General features: G+C 45.7%; 2 protein-coding genes across 2 annotated transcripts; one reads left to right on the top strand and one right to left on the bottom strand.

Moving 5' to 3' along the window:
* Positions 1–7,197: 7,197 nt before the first annotated feature.
* On the top strand, positions 7,198–8,050 carry LOC136473512 (uncharacterized). Its single transcript, XM_066471156.1, has 2 exons — positions 7,198–7,461; positions 7,650–8,050. The coding sequence occupies exons 1-2, from the start codon at positions 7,294–7,296 to the stop codon at positions 7,890–7,892; spliced, it is 411 nt and encodes a 136-aa protein (XP_066327253.1). The 5' UTR covers positions 7,198–7,293; the 3' UTR covers positions 7,893–8,050.
* Positions 8,051–8,294: 244 nt separating this feature from the next.
* LOC136477266 (chloroplastic group IIA intron splicing facilitator CRS1, chloroplastic-like) lies at positions 8,295–13,628 on the bottom strand. Its single transcript, XM_066475387.1, is given in 9 exon segments — positions 8,295–8,495; positions 8,573–8,632; positions 8,722–9,014; positions 9,211–9,319; positions 9,321–9,368; positions 9,461–9,811; positions 10,161–10,291; positions 11,688–12,192; positions 12,842–13,628. Coding segments are annotated over 9 exon segments (2,241 nt in total). The 5' UTR covers positions 13,547–13,628; the 3' UTR covers positions 8,295–8,456.
* Positions 13,629–14,791: the final 1,163 nt, after the last annotated feature.

Below are 14,791 nucleotides of genomic sequence, written 5' to 3'. Positions count from 1 at the left end.
CGTCGAAAACGGAGTCCGGATGCGTCCTGGGTGACTAGTTTAAGACAGACTGGTCCTGGAGCCCGAGATGGGCTCCAACTTCAGTTGGACTGGGCCTCCACCATGAGAAAGATGAATTGGACGTCCATGATGGTCCTCCTCCTCTCCCTGGCTTGTATGTGATGAAGAAGTGATGTCCTCATCAGTTTGGATGAGGGTCGATTAGAGATGCGAACGTGGAACTTCTCGTAGGGGCTTAGGTTTCTATTTTCAACCTTGCGAATGTCATCGGGACCCTTTTGTTCCCATCCTGGCCCCAATCTTTGCGAGTTATTCCGTGTCCCCGTGCAAACTTCTCACAAAGTAAACAATAGACCAACAACTAACAGATAAAAAGGCCATCTAGAATCCACCTATTTCCCTAGGATCGAAAACCATAGGGAAAGTCTTAAAATACCCTAGGGATCGGAACATGTTTCCCTAGAGTGTTTCGTAGGACAGGGATTTGGAGTTGGTGAAACCACATATGCTGGAGGTAGAGATGGTAGAGTCGGGGAGAAGGAGCTGTCATGGTAGGCATTCAAATGTAGCAAGCAACACTCTACAATTCAATTTTTATATGGTGCACCTAATTGGAAAGTAGCTCACTAGATGAATACTAAAGAATGTATGCAATAGCTCACCTCCATCATTTTCTGAATGCTTTCATTATAAGCATGTACCATTCTACCCTCACTCAAATATATGTTGGGCATATTACTTCCAAGCCCGGCCCTGAGGGGGATCAAGCTGGGCGGCCACACGGGGCCCTTAAAAGCAAGAGGTCCAATTCCAAATAGGATTCCAGATATGTGTGCAGTAGGTGAATGAGATCTCTGGCCAAGTAAAAAACAAGCATACATGCAAGTCCATAGCCTAGCTAGATGTGGTCTCTAGATGTGCCCGCCTCCATTAATAAGGGAGCCTATCTCCTAAAGACATTTTTCTAATAGTGCTCGTTTGTCAAAGATAAAAAACGGAATTGGCTCTCAAAATATCAAATAAGATATAGAGAATTTGCTTTGAAGGGTGGAGAAATATAGAGAGCGTTTTTATTAAAATAACTCTTGAAATTACAATCTAGAAAATAGGTTTAAGAAGGCTCTTATTAATTAATTTTGGATTCTTCGTAGGCGAGTTGTTGCATGGTTACTTGTCGCTCTCAGGAGGATATTCCTAGAAATTCTAGGTAAGCCACTAGTTAGTAATCAGTGACTCCACTTTGTGGTGGCCGCATTTGACGGCGGTAGATCATTTTCTTGGTCGTTTATTTAATTAATTTATATAATATAATATATATTAATATATATCGAATACAACAGGGAGATTGATTGAACTAGTGCGCCTGGTCTAATCCGTCCTCGACACATGATGGGCACCATCAGAACGTACGGACATTCATATATAGGCCTTGTTCAGTTCATCATCTAAAGTTTACTCCCTATCACATCGTATATTTAGATATATTTATGGAGTATTAAATATAAACTAAAAAGATAACTAATTATATAGATTGTGACTAATTTGCGAGACTGATTTTTTAAGCATAATTAGTCCATGATTTGGCTATGTGGTGCATCTTGGTGCTCGTATTTTCCTAAATTTATTCTAGGATTTAACGGCGCTATACTTTTAGTGGTAGACGACGTCCCATCGACAGCGAGGCGCCAATGGTGACTTCATGAATCTCGAGATCTGCCGGCTCAGTTCTTCAGAGGTGCTCATAAGGGTAGGGTTTGCGTACGTGTGTTCATAGGGGTGAATGTGAGTACGTGTTGTGGACGTTTGCGTTGTACTGTGTAATTTTAAAAAAAACTTCTCTCTGTGGAGTCTCGCGGAGCCTTAGTAAAGATAGAGCTAAAACCCATTATTAAGAAGCCCCGCCAAATTTAGAGAGCCTAATAATGCACTATTACAATTTATAAAAAAGGTATCATGATATTAAAAAGATTTTGATAATAAATCTACCTTATATCATTCATGTTTAAAAAACTAGTCCATCAGGTGCTCCAGTTTTAATATTCATACAACATAAAAGTTATGGATATTATATCTCATATAACCGATCAAAATTGATTATCTTCGTACTATCTCTATATCTCTTAGTCTCTCTCCAGTTGTCGTAACATTAATATAAATTATATTAAGTTGTCATAACATTAATATAAATTATATTGGATCTTGTTGCATCCTTTTGTGAAAAAATAATCATTTTAGCTAGAACTAAGGTACTCAAGATATGGTTTAACCTATCAGAGAATTATAATTATAAGTGTAGTAGTATTGGCTTATGAAAACAATAGAGGTCCTACAATTAGACTACATGTATTGTTATGTCATATTTTTTAGTAAAAATATATAAACTTGCCCAAAGTAACAACTTGCAAAATTCAATGTAGTAGAATTTGAATGTAATTTAACATGAATTCCCACTATAAGTATATTTACTATAGATGTGGACACATATAATTTATGTTTACTTTGAATTTAACAGTGACAGAACAAGGTAATATATATATATATATATATATATATATATATATATATATATATATATATATATATATATATATATATATATATATATATATATATATATATATAACTACTACCCTGTAGCTGGCTATAAAATAACTTATTCTGTAGCCACTTTAAGTTACGATAATTACTATGTTAATTTACGAGTGATTTACTATAACGTTATGGTAAATATCTTCATGTGTTATAGTAACCCAACTATCGTAAATATGTATTGACATTATCGTAAATTAGTATATAAAATTATCGTAAATGAATGTGGCAATTTAATTTTTTCCATAGCAGGTTATATATTGGACCTAAATTCGAGGGATATTTTATTTAATGTTTGATAATGGCAATTTAGATGTAACTAAAGGGGTTACTTTGTATTATATTTTATAATTTTAGTGATGGATAATTGAAAGGTCCTAATGGCTAGAGGGGGTGAATAGCCTATTGAAAAAAAGAGGTTAGACAATTAAATGGTGAAGCAAGAGTTACGCTAGCCTACTAAAAATACAAGCCACCTACCAAAATTCTAGTATCTATAGTCTCTATCCACACAGAGGCTATGTCACTACACTAAGTTAGTGAGCTCTCAAATGCTAACTAAAGAGCCTCACTAACCACTAGACTCCCACATAAGCTAGCTCTCAAAACTAATTACACTAAAGAGCGTAACAATACTAGAAAATGTAAATATAAGAGAGAGGCTGTGATGATTATATCGCCGTGTCGAGGAATTGAGACAATTACAAGATGAAGCCAATCAATCACAAGATAACCAATGAAATCCTCGGACAAGATGACACAAGATGTTTTACCAAGGTTCACTTGTTTACCGGCAAGCTAGTCCTCGTTGTTGCGATTCACTCACTTGGAGGTTCACGCACTAATTGGCATCACACGTCAAACCCGCAACTAGGTGCCGCACAACTAACACAAGATGAGGATCACACAAGCACGCGCAATCCACTAGAGTTGCCTTGGCGCTCCACCGGAGAAGGCACAAGAACCCCTCACAATCACAATGATCGGAGCCAGAGATAATCACCTTCCTCCGCTCAACGATCCACCAATCACCGGCCCGTCTAGGTGTCGACAAACATCAAGAGTAATAAGATCTCCACCAACCCAAATCGCCCAACTAGTGCCATAAGATGCTAGAACACTAAGCAATACACTAAAGGCTCTCCAATCTCACTCAAGATGATGAAATCAATTGTGCAAGTGAGTGGAGTGGTGTGCTCAGCTCTCAAAGGGTGTACAACGGTTAGAAGTGCCATGAGAGTGGCCAAGGCCGGCCCACTAATCTATTTATAAGCCCACAAGCAAATAGAGCCGTTACCCCTTTGGAGCCCCTACAAATTTGACCCTGTTTCAACGCCCGAACACAGTGTTGCAATATTAGAAATAGCAACGCTTTTTTTGGTGGGAGGCGTTGCAAGCGCTTGCGTGGGTAAAGCTTTGGACAACGCTTTTCTCCTTAGCATTGCAAAATGTGTTTTGGATTTGCAACACCTAGACGTTGCAACATAAGCTTTTGCTACGGTTGTAGGTGTGGCAACAACAACTAATGCAACGCCTTAGGCGTTGCTGGACCTTGCAATGGCAACTTGCCCATGTCGTAGCAAATGATGCACTAGCAACGTTGAACTTGTGTTGCAACATAATGTATTGCCATGCATATCATGTGTGGCAACAAGACTTATGTCGCAACACCAAAAAGTGGTGGCAACATGTTTAATTGCCACACCCAAAATTTTGTTGCTATAAGGTGCAGCCGCTATTGCTACGCATGACAGTGTGGCAACAAGGATTGTCGCAACACCAAAAAGTGGCGGCAACATGTTCAATTGCCACATTCAAGATTTGGTTGCTATATGGTGCAGTCGCTATTGCTACGCATAATGAGTGTGGCAACAAGGATTATGTCACAACACATAGAAGTGGTGGCAACATGTGCAATTGCCACCTTCACTGTGTCGTTGTTATAAGGTGCAGCCTTAATTGCTACATGGATTGTTCGTTGCTATAGGATATATTGCCACAGAAAATATGGTTGTCAATAATCACTTTTACAACGCTTTTGGTTTGGTACCACCGGACAATATTGCAATGCCATTAATTAATTAGAAACTCAATAGACATCAACAAAGGATTTGAATAAAGCCATTAAACCAAAATATGATTTATTTTGTTCACATCTAAAATTAAATGATCCAATATCAAACTCAGGCTAGACACACACAATATTCAAACCATCCCACAATAAAGATATTCAACACATTTGTTTGAAACAACATCTAAAATGCCTACACTAGTGAAGCTTGGCTTGGCTTGATTTGGACCATCCCATCACTCGTGCGCTCCACTCAAACTCCACTTTCGCCCTGAAAAAGAAAGAACATTGACATTTGGCATAGCATCAGTTTTCCAGTGCAGTGACATTGCAAATCACATGTTCATAAGGATATGTTATGTCATAGAAACAATGAAGCTATAAATAAGGTAACACAATGAAAACTAGATCATGTGTACTGACGGGCCGGCACGACCCGGAGGATGTCGGGCCGGCACGGCACGCCATGCCTCACGTGTCGTGCCGCTGCAGGCCTCATGCCTTGCCATCAGTCCAAGCACGGGCCTGTGGGCTGTTTTTCGTGCCGGGCCGACCTGAGAAGCACGGCCCATTCAGCGTGCTGGGCCAGCCCGGGGCCCACGACGAATTGCAAGCAGCCAGAGAGAGGGGAAAGGGGAGGAAGCGTGAGCGAGCAGCCGGAGATCGTGGCGTCGGGGCAGAGCTCGTGGCCGGATCTGGCGTCGGGGCGGAGCTTGGGGCCAGCGCGCTCGTTCCCGCGGCGGCCGAGGCGGGACTGCGGGAGGCGATGGCGGCACCCGATGGCCAAGTATAGACATCTCGAGGCGACTTTCGGTCGCCCCACCACGTCGTTGTTGCTCCATCACCTCCTCCAGCGGCCGCCGGCGTCCCTCCACTTTTTTGCCAGCACCGTCCATCTTCTCCTCCACCGGTGCATAAGCGGAGGTGGCGGGTGAGATCCGGCCGCTGATTCCACCGTGCACCCGAGATCTGGCCGCGGATTCCACTGCGCATCAGAGATCTGGCTGTGGACTCCACCGCGCGCCCGAGATCCGGCCGTGGACTCTATCGTCACGGGGCTCGACGAGGACGGGCGCGGGTCTCAGCGAGGCAACTGCGACGGCGACGACCGACAGGCACACCCCGGTGGCCACACCGGATTCGATGGGAAACGCCAGAAGATAGGAGGGGTGCGGGTGCGGCCGCGCGACGGCCTTGGGGAGAGGAGGGGCGTGGGGGAGAGGAGGGGAGGGGCGCAACGGCGTGGAGGAGAGGAGGGGCGTGGGCGCGTGGCCGCGTGGGGGAGAGGAGGGGAGGGGCGTGACGGTGTGGGGGAGAGGAGGGGCGTGTGCGTGGGTGCGGGGACGGGGGAGTTAGGGTTAGGGCGATGCCCGATGGGCCTTTTAGCAGGCCATGGCTTGCATCGGGCCGCTGCCGGGCCGACCGACTCAGGCGGGGCCGTGCCGTGCCAGCCCACGGGCCTGAGCAGCGGCCCAGGCACGGCCTGCTGCCTCGGGCCGGGCCAGCCCGGGCCCGCATGTCACCGGGTCGTGCCGTGCTCGTGTCGGGCTAAAAAAGCGGGCTTCGTGCCGTGCCTGTCGTGGCCTCGGGCTGCATGGCCAAGTATACCCAAGAGAATCGGATACATTTTAGGATATTTTTTCAGATATCGAATACATATTCAGATAGTTGTTTCAGATATCGGATTAATATAAGATGGGCATTATATCTGTACTAATCGGCAATGTCAAAGTCTGTTTCTCAAAAAGAAAAAAAGTCAAAGTCGGATAATCCGGATAGCTAGTTCGGATATTGTATTTGGATAGTTCTATCGGATGTCCATTAGAAGTTGACGGTAAGCTCAAGCTAAATTTCAGTCCAAAACGGATAAGCGAAGTGTAATTGGTTATTATTTCGAAAGCACACAGAAGTATGCGTTAACTAAGTTCAAATTTAACTTCATGAAAATATTTAGATAAACTCGAAGTGAATTGATAAAATACAAATGATCACTTAATGCAATTATCATTTTGCAAAAAGAAGACATTGAGAATAGTTTGAGCCATTTGACAAAAAGTTTAAATACACGCTCTTGCTCTTAATATGAGAGAAATTGTACTTTTTTTTTGGCATTTTAAAGTATCTTGGAGAATTTAAAACATGTGATATATGTAGTTAGTGCCTTTACTTAATATCTAGGAAAATATTCAGATCCGGCTTGATCCATATCTGATGATGACTTGGTTTTGATGATGAGTCTGAGAGCATCTTCAGCTATAAAGAAAAAAAAAGCTTTGATGAGTCCCAGCCTTTTTTTTCCCGAGGTCAACCCAATTCAGGCCATGTTTAGTTCAAAAAGTTTCCTAAAAAATGCTACAACAGCCATCGTATCGAATCTTACGATACGTGCATGAAGCATTAAATGTAGACGAAAAAAAAACTAATTACACAGTTTAATTAAAAATCACGAGACGAACATTTTAAGACTAATTAGTCCATAAAATTTCATCAACTAAACACAGCCTCAGCTATCAGAGACAGGCGGATACGGAGAAGTGCGTGCCGTTGGGCTGCTCATCTCAGTGAGAAGTGCGTGCGGGCGCTGGTGAGATCAGGATTCAGGAGGGCCACGTGCGCAGCGAGACCGTCCGGCGATGTTCGCGACGGCAGCGCGGTGGGCGGCCAAGAAGGGGAAGCCCAAGATGGCGCCGATCGAACTGACGGCGCCGCCGGAGCAGGCGCAGTCCATCACGCGCGCCATCTTCGACGTCGTCCGGGAGCACGGCCCGCTCACCATCTCCGACGTCTGGGACCACGTCAAGGTACAAGAGCATCCACCCCTGCTGCCCCTTGCGCACCACGGTCACATCCATGAATGAATAGAAACTGTTCGACGGAATGCTTCTCCAAAGACCTCTCGTTCGGACTGGACTCCGGCAGTGCATCCTTTCTTTAAGTGCATGGGTTCCTCTAACAATCAGCTGAGATTGATCTTTGCTTTCATCCTCAGGATGTCGGGCTTCGAGGTCTGACAAGTAAGAGGCAGATGAAGATCATGCTGAGGTGGATGAGGGAGCGCCAGAAGCTAAGGCTCATCTGCGACCACGACGGCCCGCACAAGCAGTTCCTCTACACCACCTGGTTCACCAACCCCAGGAACGCGCCGCAGAGGCCCAAGCCGGAGCTCAAGGCCAAAGCGGAGACGCTCCCCACCTTCCCTTCCCTTCTAAGCAACCGTGACAAGCAACCTTGACGAGGACCTGTTTCTGTGCTCTCTGCACTTGTTTCTGCTGTCCTGGCATAATGTTCAGCTTGGTGACAAATGCTGGATTTGTTGAGGCGAATTTAAGCTTGTTATGGCTATATTGTTCTGTACAAACACCTAATTGTTGTCTATAAAGTTGCATAATTAAGCTGTGTGCCTTCTCCGTTTCCCACCGTCAAGGGCGCTTTCTGGGCTAATCAGCCTCCTCTGTCTAGCGCGCAACAGAGAGCAAACCATGCAGGGAAATGGTTGACTGCTCTCAAACAAAAAGTGAAGAAGCGGGCCATGCTTGTTCTGCCACCATCTGAATAGTTATCAGGTAATGACGAAATTTTGCAAGGCAGAAGAAATTTCACTTACTTTCATGAAATGTGAGTAAAGTGGCACATATGTACAACAGACTATTATATAAGCTGTACGCTTTAGAATTGTTCATTTTGGGATTCACAGTTTACAGGGCTATCCCATATTAAGAAAAAAAAAATCTGGATGCAATCATTATTACAATTTGCACATATCATTTACTAACCATACTATCCAACCTCTTCATAATCATGGGGTTCGATACTTGATTTGCCTTGTCACATATCTCTGTAGCATTAAAATAAAATAACATCAGGACAAAAAATTCTAGCTACAGAAGTGTACCAAGAGTGCATATTACTGACCAGTCTTCTTTTCAATTCTAAAATGGACTTCTGTCTCTCCCGAACAAAGTATTTCATTGACTGCATATATTCGATTGAAGGGCATGAGATTGCCAGCAAGAGAACAAAATGGAAGTTTTAGTGGATGAATGTTATATGCTGATTCTTACCCCTCGTCGTTGGACCTCAATTGATCTTCGGAGTGCTTCTCGTTTCGTTAGCAGATTACTAAATGATGATTTTGCTGGGCGGCGATAGTTTTTTCCACGGTAAAATATTATGGCATGGCTGGTTGTGAGCTTTTCTACTGATATTAATATTCCACCTGTCTCAACCTCAAGTAGATTCGCTGTGTACATGATCTGTCGGACTTGATTCTGCTTTGTAATTACTTTCACAACCTCTTTATGTTTCCAGTGCTGATGAATCTCTTCAATTACACCATCAAAGATACCACGCCTTCCTGTATGGGGAAACAAATGGTATGCAGATTCAGTGATCAGACAACAACAACAACAAAGCCTTTTAGTCCCAAGCAAGTTGGGGTAGGCTAGAGTTGAAACCCAACATGAGCCCCTAAGATTCAGTGATCAGAGGAAGATAAAATGTATATTGTAGGTCAGTGGTACAGTAGTAAGAGCACATATAGATAGCTGTACCTAGGAGAACAAGCCCATCCATTTTGCGGCCAATCCGGCGGAACATTATCTTTTCCTCTTCTGTCAAGAGTTCTCTATCAGCAGACTGCTCTGAAGGGCTCCAAGAACTTGTGAAGCTTTGCCAGTGCCTGGTTAGATCTTTCGATCTTCGTGTTGAGCTGCAAAAAATAATTGTGTTAGACTGCAACCAATAACATTACAAGTCAATGACTTCAAATCAGAGCATGAGATGCTTCACATGAACACATACAATGCAAAGCTTCCATTCATGGTCTTTCAGTTCCTTTTCCAATCTATACTTCTCGGCCTCTAGTTCAATCATGGTGTTAGAGTTTTCAGTATTTTCATGCACAAAGTCAGCATGGAAATCCTGATACTCCCTGAAAGTTCCTACAGAACTTTCTTCAGATGATAATTCATCAACCATCTGAAGTGAGTCAACTGCTTTCAGTCGAGCTTCCTCTTCCTTCACCTGTTCATCATGTACCTGAGCTTCTCGTTGAATAACAGTTTGAGCAACTCCACCAGGAAGAAAATCCTTGCCTCTATATAGAATAATAAAATCCTTGTTTCTCAATATCACAGTGCCTCCTGTAAGATGCTGCACTGAGGAGCTCCAGTGTTACACAAGAAAATACAAATAAAGGACCAATATCAACAGAAAGGCATGGATATCTGATTAAGAACCATGTAAACTTGCAGTACGAAACTAAGGATTCATGTTTAGTCCAATTCATTACCATACTCTAGGTCACTAGTTTAGCCTATGATAAAACAAAAACAGGAAGTAGCAAATCACTTTAAAATGTAGTAATGCAAGATAAACCAAGCATCGTAATTACCAAGGAGGTGACTGACAACATTTTATGTTTTGCTAGTCAAAGGAATTGACTACAATGCAGTTCAATAACATAAACATCAGAAGGTATTTCATCAGGAATAATACTTGCCTTAAGGTTCCATGCCATTTGTTCATTGTTCGTATTTTGGATACCTACTTTCACTGCAATTTTTGCTATAAGGCTTTTCTCCCAAAGCTTCAGTATAGCAGCAGCCAAACCCTGCAATCTTGTATTCCTACCTGCCAAAGACACACAAAATTATGATTGTCTTGTTCATATTGTAAAATTAACGTGACATAACCCTAAGATGGTAATCATATAAACAGAAGTGGATGACACGTATTGAACACATAGACTGCAGACCCATAGATTCAGTGATGAAAAGTGCCCTGTCTTTCTTTCTTGTATAGCTGCCCTAGATTAGTCCTGCAGCCCACCTCGGGCTGGCTTCTCTGTTGTTCTTTTGCTGTTCATTTGACCTTTGTACAGTGTTGTTCTTGTTTCCTTTTGTTTAATAAAACTTACAGTGGGGGTCTCCCCTGCTGTATTTTCCGTTAAAAAAAAACACATAGACTGTGATGTATGTATAAGACAAAAAGGATATAGACAACATCAATGTTTTTAAGGCGGTAAAGCGAGGCGAGGCGACGCCTTACGGCCATCCAACAGTGGTAGAGAACTGGAAGCATGTCATACCTTGGTGTTGTCCAATCGAAAAAGCCAAGCAACTTTGCGAGTCACAATCTCACGGAATAGACGTGACCCACCCCCGACTGACTTCCAGGTTGACGCAGCAGCCCTCAAGTGCAGTAGACGCCAAGTCAGTCACACTCACACCACCACAACACACCACACACTCCCCTTTCCGATCCCATTCCTCTCCAGCCTCCGCCCTCCGCTCGCCGCGCTTCCGCTTCCTCCGCCACCACCACCGGGATGGCCGCGCGCTACCCCTACTTCGCCGTGGAGGAGTCCTCCCGCGGCATCCACTCGGGGGAGTCCCCGGCCGCGGCGCTCCGCCGGATCCTCGCGACGCCCGGCGCGCACCAGGCGTCCTGCTCAATGGAGGACTAGAAGAGGCGACGGGGACACAGCAGCCCGCCGGCGGCTGCTCCTCGCGCGGATGGGGAACAGGGGAGGGGGAGGCGGAGCCTCGGCGGCAGCAGCTTCTACCGGCGGCGCGGGTGAACGCGTTCGGGTGGGCGAGCAGGTTCTTCCCTGCGAGCGCTCCTCTCTCTGCTCTCTTATTTCTCCTGCACTCCTCTCTCCCCGCGCGCGCGATGCTTTCCCGCACGCGCGATGCTTTCCCCGTCCTTTCTCCCGCGCCGGCGTTTTCCTACCGTGGCCATCCCCGTATGGCGCCCGTCTTGCTCGATTTCGACGAATCGGACGCCAAATCGATGACTTCCGGACGCCATGGCAGCAAGGCGGACGCCATACCAATCTGAGGCGAGTCGTCTGCCAAGGCGTCCCGCCTGTAGCGCCTTGCCGATTAGGCGACGCCAAAGCGACGCCGTAAAAACATTGGACAACATAAATGCTTACCACTCAATGTGCGTACAAAATCACAACACAAGTAACAATTTACTTGTATACTTAACAAAAAGTGCATCTGGTAACTAAATGCATACTCACCAAGGGCAAAATGTGTTGGCAAAGGGCGTGCAAGCTTGCGCAAGTATGTCAGCTCCTCATCAGCTAGTGTTGGTCTCACACCAGGAGGGCACTGCCTAAATGGAGTCTGAAAGCCTGGAACAAACTCTGGGAGGAGATCAGCATCCACAGGCAATGGTGTGTCCCACCACCAATCAACAAAACGAGGGCCCAAAGTGTCCAATAGTCTATTGACCTCTCTCTCATATAGTGTTCCCTTGACAGGTCCTTCATCCTTCTGGCCACAAATGCCTTGATCATTTTCTTGAAAAGCATCATCTGCTTCACCATAACCGTTTGTTAACGCTGGACCTTTGTTCCCAATTTTAAGTAGGGTTGTAGGAACATTATGTTTTACTAGAGAGCCTTTATGAACATTATTAGTTAGAAAAGTGTGGCTATGCTTTGCAGTTTGCTGATATTTGCTTCCTCTGTACACAAAATGTATGTCTCCTTTTGTCCAGACAACTAAGCCTCCTGTTTTTATCTGAGAACAAAATTATAATCCATCAAAGAAATTTGTAAGTTTTTGAATTCAACATTATTAATTGAGTAATCATACAACTAACAAAGGTAAAAACAAATATGCTTAGAATGAAAACAATAATCTTTTATTTTGTAACCACCGCAGTTACACTAAGAACAATACAGTTGGTATAAAACAATCTTTCTCTGCAAGTATTGGCATAATGACTGTCAATTGCACTACAACACAATGTCAAACTCACAATACACTGTGACACTACATTAGTTAGCACCATTTTGAGGTCCATATTCTCCTTTGCATCAGTTGTACACACCCTCCACCCACCATTTCCTTATTACTACAGTACTCCCAACTAAATCTGCATTTGGCAGTCTGAAGTTTTAGATGGTGGCAACTGGTAAGAATGACCATGATTACACTCTTGCACTGCCAATGTTCATTTGCATCAAAATCAATTTGCCAAAGAAAAACTCTGAAAGATTGCATCAAAACTGCAACTTACTAGCTACGACTGGTTTAATTGAAGCTCAAATTCAAATCTCTAAGTGCTAAGGTCAAAATCATCATGCCGAGAGCATACAGTTCTCAGCGGATCAGACCCCAAGGAACAAAATACATTGAGCGAGAATAGCCTCGTGGTCTCACTCACCTCAAGAATCTCCCTGGCGCGGTCCATGGACCGGCGGAGTGGCTCGACGATGCGCACGGCGGCGAGCTCCTCGCCACTGGCCCATTCCCTTCGCATCTCCTCGACCACCTCGTCGGTGATCCCGGCCTTCTTGGCCCGCGCCCACCTGCCCATCCCTCGCGCCAACCGCCGCAGGCGGTCCAGCTCGTCGGTCTCCAGCTCGGTCTCGGCGCGCGTTGGCTCCCGCGGCTTCTTCTCCCGCCGCAGGGCGACCTTGAGGTCCTCGTCCCTAGCAGCCGCCCACGGAACCGCCCGCGGCTTCGCCTTCTCCACCACTTCTTGGCCTGGTTCCCGCGGCGGGGACGGCTCGATTGGAAGGTGGAACGCGGCGGCGGTGGCACCGGCATTGCTGGCGTGGACGGAACTCGGGCTCGGAGCATCGGAGACCTCGAGGGAGCGGACGCGCCGGATGATGCCGAGGACCGCTCGGTGGGTGCGGCCCCCGGGGACTCCGGCAGTGAGGGGCTTGGCTGTTGTTTTGGTGTTTTTCCTTGCCGGTGCCGGTTTGGGGCTGTCGGTGCGGGGCTTGGGAGGAGTTGCCTCCGCGGGGGGTGGAGGCACCGGGGGTGCGGAGTCGCGGCTTTGGGTGGAGGACCCGTGGAGCCATGGCGGCGGAGGCGGGGCCTTTGGGGACGGGGAGAAGAGGGGCAGCAGCGGTGGCAACATGGCGGGCTCGGCTCTGGCCCGTTGCTTACTCTGCTTCTCTCATCCGTCCACATGGAGTCATGGACCGTGTGCCGACCGCGTGTGGCCAGGATGAGTGGTGTGGTCTGCCTTCAGCCAGAACCCTGAAGCATTGGATTGGGTCTTCAGTCTCCTGTAGCACAGCACACGTCATAATAATAGATGCTACTGCTACTGCATATCAGATGCCCTATCTCATCTTCTGTACATTTTTTTTTTCTAAAAAGAATCTCCTAAAGATAACTTCCTTTCGTCCAAATATAAAAGATAACACTCTCTCTTATATATCCCAAAAATATAAAAGAGAAGTTTCAAATAACGGAAATGTTGTGGGGCGTACGATCGTCCAGACGCTCCTGTTCGCAAGCCGTGACACTAGCCTAACGGCCCAACAGTCAGTATCGTCTCAACACTCGGAGGCTTCCGTTCTCCAAAAGGCTTCCAACACTCGGACGGTTCCGTTCTGCAGCGCCATGACCACACTCCGCCACGCCGCCTCGGCATTCTCCATGACATCCTGAGTGCCCAGTCGGCTGACATCTCCACCGTGCCCGAGTGCGGCCGCCCGCCTTCCTCCATTTCCATCGCGCCTTCCTCCATCTCCACCGTGCCCCAGCGTGGCCGCCCGCCTTCCTCCATCTCCACCACAGTCTTCTTCAGCGTGCAGACGACCTTCTCCACCAGACCTGTCGTGGCCTTCTCCACCAGGAGCGTCGAGCTCCGCGCCATCGGTGAGCTCTACACTGGTGAACTCCACACATCGATGAGCCTCCATTCCCAAGCAGCAAGGAGATGTAGTTGTGTTGAAAGCGCATGTTGTAAACATATGTTTCAGGTGTTTCAGAGGTATGTTGCAATTGTTTCGTATCGATGTTGCAAAAGTAGATCAGGGATGTTGCACATGTTGTAATGGCTATGCATGTATGTTTCAAGTGTATATTCCAAATATTTCATCTGTATCAGACGTATGTTGCAAGTGTTTTCATATGAATGTTGCAAAAGTAGATCTGGATGTTGCATATACATGCATGTTGCAAGCATATGTTTCAAGTGTTTCAGATGTTTTATACGTCCGTTGCAAGTGTTTCATCTGGATGTTGCATATGTTTGCAGTGGTTTTCAAGGGTTTTCAGGTGTTTTTGTAAGTGTTTCAGATGCATGTTTCAAGTGTTTCATCTGTCTTCTTTTGTATGTTGCAACTGTTGCATATGGATGTTTAAAAAGTAA

Source organism: Miscanthus floridulus, chromosome 8, assembly GCF_019320115.1.
Source record: "Miscanthus floridulus cultivar M001 chromosome 8, ASM1932011v1, whole genome shotgun sequence".
Classification (NCBI taxonomy): domain Eukaryota; kingdom Viridiplantae; phylum Streptophyta; class Magnoliopsida; order Poales; family Poaceae; genus Miscanthus; species Miscanthus floridulus.
This window is presented reverse-complemented; position numbering and strand designations above follow the sequence as displayed.